Source organism: Culex pipiens, chromosome 2 (genome assembly GCF_016801865.2).
Source record: "Culex pipiens pallens isolate TS chromosome 2, TS_CPP_V2, whole genome shotgun sequence".
Taxonomy (NCBI): Eukaryota; Metazoa; Arthropoda; class Insecta; order Diptera; family Culicidae; genus Culex; species Culex pipiens.
In genome coordinates, this window is record NC_068938.1 from 179,919,510 (window position 1) to 179,926,492 (window position 6,983).

Sequence of the window (6,983 nt, forward strand, 5' to 3'; positions counted from 1 at the left end):
GCATCAGGCGAAAAAAAAGAGGATGAAAAAAGGGTGAACCCAAAAAAAAAGGATTGATATCAATAAATTGTTATTTTATATTGCTGTTATTGAATCACACTTATCTTGGAGGACTGCCGCCGGCAGGGCCGGATTCAGGGCTGGGGTCGGAGTTTGACCTGTTTTTTTAGGTTCGACTCTGCCTGGCTCCGCTCAACAGTTGGATAAGAACTCAAAGGAGCGGAAAGGTCGCTTCGGTACAGAACATTGCCGGAATCCGTCCGCACACACAATGGAGTGGAAATTTGCGAATCCTTGAGTATGTCGGGCAGTCCCTTTGCCTTCGGGGGACAAATTCCTCTTTCCCTTACGTACGTCCTTGGGATGATTGTGACGAACTTTTTCCGAATCCGGACGGAATCCCCCGGCGAAGAGAAAGAGGGGGTTGAAGAAAGGTTCTTGTGCCATATGTAAAACACGACGAATCAATGCGTTTTCTAGATGGAGTGACGATGAAGATGATGGGCCTGGCGGTGAAAGGATGTTTTGCCGAATGAAAAGGATAGTTTTGTGTGACCTGACCGGAAATCGGAATCGATGCGGGGGTCGGGCTCTGATTCCTCGAGGGAAGGCTTTCTGTTGGTGACAGTCCCAGGACCGGTAATACCGGTTTAGTTGCGTGTGTCCGAGTTTGATCCCAGCCCAAGAAACGGACAAAGGATATGTGAATGATTACAGCTTTTCGGTGATTGAAATGGGTTTTTTTTAGATCCGGATCAAGTGGATGTTTAGTGGCCTCAAGTGGGGATTTTGCGTTGAGGTGAAATCTACTGGAAGTCTTTTCTTAGCACAAACGAAACGAAATCATAATGGAACCAAATGTGATATAATCAACTCAAAAAGTACGAAATCATAAGTGAAACAAAACTTGCTCGATTATAATAAATTTAAATATTTTATTTTGAATAACTTTCACCTACACAATGAAATGATAATAAAATTATACAATTTGCTCGAATAGTCACCGTTTTACTTTCCACGCCAGAAAGAACCTAACCTAAATGTCCTTACACGTCAAATTTTGATTTTCGCTGCTTCAGTTTGTTCGATCCACACTAGTCGCTAGCTTCTTACAGAACTAAAATTTTCGAAATCCTTCCGATTTTTTTTTCTACGAGATTCCGGATAAAATTATAAAAAAGGACAAATAAACAACCAATACTTATAGACGAGACGAACCTAGAAACACTTAAAATCAACGGCGTTCCCTGCACACTTGTTTTTTTTCCAGCTAAAAATTAAAATAACAATCGTTTCGCGTTTTGCTACACCCAAAACGATCACGCGAGTGATCGAAAAGCGTCAGTTCCATTTCGTGCACGCGCTTCCAGAACGTTTCTTTGTTGTAGTTGTGTCAGCTATTGTGTTGGGAGGAACTTGTATACCATACTTTTTTTTCGCTACATCTGCACCAAGTTCAGACAAGTTCGGAAATCATAAACAGTGACGGAATTGAACAAAATGATAAAAAGTTGCTCTTTACACACACTTGTAGTAAAAATTCCCTGAATTGAATACGCAGAATGACCCGCACTGTGTTTTGTACACGCGTTCGCTGTTTTTTTTTGGGGAGCTCAACCGACCGCCATCTTGTCTCGGTCAGTTACACTGCGGGCTCTATGTACAGCTTCACGATATTTACAAAAAGGGTGGGATCACAAGATGGCGGCGAGTTTTGACAGCTCGTTTTGTGTTTTTTTTGTTTTCCGAGGAGACACGACTATGACAATTGCTAGTTTTTTGATTATTTTATAGTTTTGTTTATAGTTTTTCTTTGATTTAAATATATGTTTCATATATATGGCTTTTTCACTTAATTAAGCTACTCGTTCTTGGCATTCTTAGATTATTTGGTATCGTTCAACAACTAGAGGGGTGGGATTTAGGATTCCATACCGTGACGCTGGGCGACGGCTGCGGCGGCGGCCAGGGCGAGCTTTTGCTGGCGCTGCTTCTGGTAGAGCGAGGCGGCATCGTCCAGCTCGTCCAGCTCTTCGACGGTGACGGGCGAGCGGGGCGAGTGCATGCTCAGGTCTTCCGGTTCGGTTTGCTCCGGCAGTTCGGACTTGATGTGGGTGATTTGCTGGGGCGTCCGGATGGAGCGGAGGTCCATGGCGGATTGGTGGTGGAGGGCGGTGGGTTCCGAGGGACTGAAGTCCAGGGGGAGGGTTAGGCCGGGGTATTTCTGGTGCAGCATGGTGGAGGATTTGAGGTCCATGGAGAGGTCGGACATTTCGGAGCAGCCGGACCGCTGGTCGCACATGGAGGTAGAGGGGCTGATGGCGGGCGTTGGTGGGCTGGCCTTGCCGCACTTGTGGTGCAGGAAGTGGTGACGCTTGCGGTACGTGGAGTTGCACCGTTCGCAGCGGAACGGCCGCTGGCCCTGGTGGCTGAGGGTGTGCGCCTTCAGTTGGTTGGAGTCGCTGAACTTGAGGTCGCACATGTCACATTCGTAGGGCTTTTCGCCGGTGTGAACCCGCAGATGCCGGCGGAGGTTGGCAACTTGGACGAACTGGCGATCGCAGTGGGTGCAGGAGTAGGGCTTCTCGCCGGTGTGTAACCGCATGTGGGTTTTGAGGTGGTGGTCACGGGTGAACCGCTTGTGGCACTCGGGACATTCGAAGGGCTTTTCGCCGGTGTGGGTCCGTTCGTGGTTCTGGAGGACGTGCTTGTAGCCGAACGAGCGGTTGCAGATCTTGCAGGTGAAGACCTTGTCCCGGGAGGGGTCCCGCTGCGAGGAGGTAGAGATGGTTTGGGCCATTTCGACGCTGCCGTTGGATTGGGGCGACGAGCCGGAGGTAGGTGGCGAGATGGGTCCGGGGCTGACCATGTCCATGTTCGGGATGTCCAGCGGCATCGTGAGACCGTGCTGGAACATCTGCGAAGGGTCCACTTTGTGCTGCTGTTTCCGCTTGGTCACCTTCTTCTGCTGGGGCAGGATCTCCGAGGTCGTGGACACGATGTGGTTATTGTTGGTGTTCAGCTTGAGGGATTTGATCTTGTGGTTCAGTCCGGTCGCCGAGATCGGACTCTGTGGCGGGGGAGGACTGTTGTTGTCACTGTTTGGCGTCGGAGGTGCCCACGCTCCGTACAGGGCCGGATGGGGTGGCAACAGGTTCCGCAACGACAGTGGAAAGCCGGCGGCCATCAGGGCTGCCGCGGCCTGCTGGTTGGCCAAGAACTGTGGCGCCAACATGCCCATGGCGGACGCCGCCGACGCAGGGTTGTACCCTCCGAAGATGGTCGGACTGTGGCCCATGTTCATGCCCAACTGGTGCTGGTGCTGGACGCCGGTCAACGGTGGTGACACCGACATGCTGCGCTCCTCCTCACGCTTCATTCCTTGCAGACTACGAGCGACGGCTAATCCTGTAAAAAACGGAGAGGGGAAAACGAAATTAATAATTTGATTTGGCGGCGCTTTTTCAGAAGGGCGAATCATCGATTTTTCTCTCCCTCTCAAGACTCGAGCCCAAGATTAAATTAGTTAACAAAATAAGCGACATTCGATACGTCGCCAGCTGATTGTTTGCGCTGGAAATTACAGCGTGTTTCCCTTTCAGTTCAAGCGAAAGTGAAGCGGAAGTCTCGTCCCCGGGAGGTCAAAGTGTGCCGTGCCACTCAATTTCGTTCGCTCATACATCGCTAGCGCGACGTACCGTCGGCGCGATGAATGAACCGGCGAAAAACGTAAACAAACCCCCCGCCACTCTCACACACATGTGCGTGTGTTGTGAAAAGGATTTCGCTCTCAGCCCTTTCGTCGGTCCCCCCTTTGAGCAAGTCATGTATGTGTGCAAGATTTTTGCGCTGAGAAGAGAGAGGCACCACATGTGTGAGCGTGGGGTTGTAGAATCAGGAAGCAAAACAAAACCCCTTCCTCCGGTGAGGGATCCCCCCTTGGATTGCCGTCTACGACGGCTAGACGGTTTGAATGGCTGGCACGTACGCTGTATGTGTGCCAGGACTTTCACTTTTACGTGCCGGTTTGCCCACTTCCGGGAGTAGCGTCTGACACATGTGTGAGATTCGGGTGCATTTCGTGAAGAAACGCGCGGGAAATAGGTTTCTCAAGAAGATAAGTGTGAAATGATTTATTTACATATGGTTGAGTTCGCCACCGGCGGTGGCTTGTAATCGGAGTCCGCGTCATGTCCCCGGGTTTCGTAGCAGGCCATGGGAAAAAACGCGACCACAGCTGGACGGCTGGAGATGCCAGGAAGTAGGCGATCAAGTGCCGTCGGCACTTGCCGTAACAGCCCTGCACTTGACAGGTAGCGCGGTGCAGGGCTGCCAACCGGGGCTAATCCTTTATTTATAATTTTATTATGTGTTTACGAGCTCACCCCTTTTTTATGGGTGCTCTCAACGCAGAGTTGTGTTTACTTTGTTCTGAACGCCCGGAACAGCCCGGGCCAGGGCTGGCACAAATGAAGAAAAAATGCCTCCCAACTGATTATGACTCCCACCCTGGTATCAATCATGCTTTCGCCGTTTACTTTCCCTGCCGCAAGAGAAAGGGATGAAAGCGGCTTGTGCGAAACTCCGAGGAGGAAAAACAGCAAAGTAAAAAGGAATTACCCACCCCTGATGAAAAACCCCGCGCGCGTAAATCAGCCGCCCCACCTCGCCGTTTCCCCTATGTATTAATAAGGAAGAAGCTGGCATCGTCTTGGACCTGCTTCTTCCTTATGTACAGAACCCGGGGAAAGCAACCCGAAGCACGGTAGCAAGATTAAAAGAAAATAACCCTTATTCAAACTAATTACGTCGTCGTCGTTGCTTTTTACTCGCGGAAAACGAAGAAGAGGGGCGGCTAATGATGGTTGCGAAGCAGCCCTGCGAAACGTCAAAGGGGTTCGCGCCCCCACTCCTGCGAAAGGGCTTATGTATTTCCTCGCTTTAAAGAAAGATATTTAAATTTCCTCCGACGGCGTCTATGTACCAAGAAAACGAAGCGGAGCGGAGGTGAAATTAGCATGGCGAAGTGCGCGTTGACTTTTTAACTTGCCGACGAAATTCTCGGAAAAGAGTCCGACTTTTTGGTCACAGCCCTGCACAATGACAGCGCGGTGCGCGCTGTCAAAGTGGGCAGAGGTCAAAGAATAATAAATGTACGCGGCGCGCGTACTCAAATATTTAATTTCGCAACTCCGATAAATTATTGACGGACCCCTCGGCGAAGAAATGGTTGCGCGAGGGGTACCTCATTTTATGCAAATCGATCGGAATTCTGGAGACGCTGATTGAATCAAGCAGGCCGCGCGAGCAGTAGGCGGACTTTTTAATGGCCGGTCGCGACGGCCAGTTAAGCGACATTTTGAAATTTTTTGACCAACCACGAGAACACGACGTCGGGGGGTAATTAAAAGGGACATTAATTTGATTTATCACGAAGAGGTTGCGAGTGCGACATCCGATACTGAATTGTTGCGAGAGAGAGAGTGTGTGTACAGACGAGTTGTCTTGAGTGAATTAATCGGTTGTTTTGAGTGCTCGTTCTGACAGTTAAGAGTCGTTAACCCGTTTCAAGTGGCTCGAGTGACAGGTCGATGGTTAATTAACGTGACTTAAGTTTTAGGAAGGAGTCGAATTCGCTTCACAAGGGTTACTATGATCAGGTTGGAATAAATATCCCGGAAACTTACCTCTTGCTGTTTGCGCTTCCTGCAGCAATGACAATGCCATTGCCTGCTTGGATCACCGAAGGTTTGAAGTTCTTTAGCTTGATCGGCTTCTCGCGCACATCAAGTAGTACACCTTGACACTAGGTTCGGTTTGTTTAAGGTTACACACACTAGTTTTGGGTAGTTAATCCTTGCCGGCTTAATCACACTCACACTTAATCCGCACTTATCTACTCGATGTGTTCTACTACAAGTTACCGCCTTAGCGTGCGGCTTAACTCTGGATGTCAGGAACTATGGGCCGTGCCTCTTGGTTTCGTTTGAAAACTTTGGTTTAAATGTAACAATTACTTTTCCTTAAAACACTCACACACTCTAAATACACTTGGCTTTGGTTCTAGGTTGTACTGCGGCTGATCTTGCTGAACACGCGCGCTTTGAGCTGAGCTGAGTCCCCAAGTTGACACACGTCCGTTCGCTGCGAAAATCAATACACGACTGACGATTGCTGGTGATGGCACGCGAGGTAAGTACCCATTAAAATTTTTCGGCCACCGTGATCTTCTTCTTGTCGAAGCAGCAGCAGGCCATGCACTCTTGGCAGTGACTCCGGTGGAAGTGGTAGTGGTTGTGGCGGTCGAGGCCGACTAGATCTGGATCTGGATGTCGCGTGTTGTGTTGATGTCCAGCGATGTCTTTGCGAGTGTGCGAGACTGAGACAGAGCAGGCCGTGTGTGTTGGCACGCGAGATGAGAGCAGGATACTGAATGAAGTTACGAAATCTCAGAAGCTCATCGTCTTGGTTTTTTTGTTGTTGTTGTTGTGTGGTAATGACTCCTGCTCCTCCAGTGCGTTTCACTTTCGATGGATGACGAGATGACACTGGTGCTCGAAGGGTCCTGCTGCCACATGACTATGTGCTCACGAAACACGGAGAGGAGAGAATTCCAGCCTACCAACACAACCATGCAGTCGTAAAACGGGGTGTCCTGGTGTCGCGCGCTGATACCGTTTCTCCCCGCTGGAACTGCTCTAAATCCTCTCTCACCCACTGCTCTACACGTTCACCTCTTGCCTTGTAGTCCTTTCGGCAATCCTCTCTCTCCCTTGCCTTCGCCTCTCCGTGTAGTGGTGCTCTGTGTTTGCTGACCTAGCTCAACACGTTGAATCGCTCTCTCTCACTTCCTTCGCTCTCTCTTAGAACCCGCTCCTGCGCAGCCTTTCACCCCTTGGGCACACTCTCTCCCGGTTCTTACTCACTCTCTTCCTCAACTCGCTCTCGTTAACCATCATCGTTGATGATTCCTTCCATGTTCC

At 49.8% G+C, this 6,983-nt stretch overlaps 1 protein-coding gene across 1 annotated transcript; it reads right to left on the reverse strand.

Moving 5' to 3' along the window:
• Positions 1–410: 410 nt before the first annotated feature.
• LOC120420280 (protein krueppel) lies at positions 411–6,548 on the reverse strand. The gene is made up of 2 exons (XM_039583278.2): positions 5,688–6,548; positions 411–3,408 (listed from the first exon to the last, which is right to left on the reverse strand). Exons 1-2 carry the CDS (start codon positions 5,725–5,727, stop codon positions 1,922–1,924), a joined length of 1,527 nt encoding a protein of 508 aa, XP_039439212.1. The 5' UTR covers positions 5,728–6,548; the 3' UTR covers positions 411–1,921.
• Between the last annotated feature and the right edge of the window lie 435 nt (positions 6,549–6,983).

Excerpts from the sequence above, each read along its gene's own strand:
- LOC120420280 (XM_039583278.2), bottom strand. The coding sequence starts at position 5,727 with ATGGCATTGTCATTGCTGCAGGAAGCGCAAACAGCAAGAG. Across the intron at positions 3,409-5,687 it reads GGAAGCGCAAACAGCAAGAG|GATTAGCCGTCGCTCGTAGT; the intron begins GTAAGTTTCCGG and ends CGTTTTTTACAG.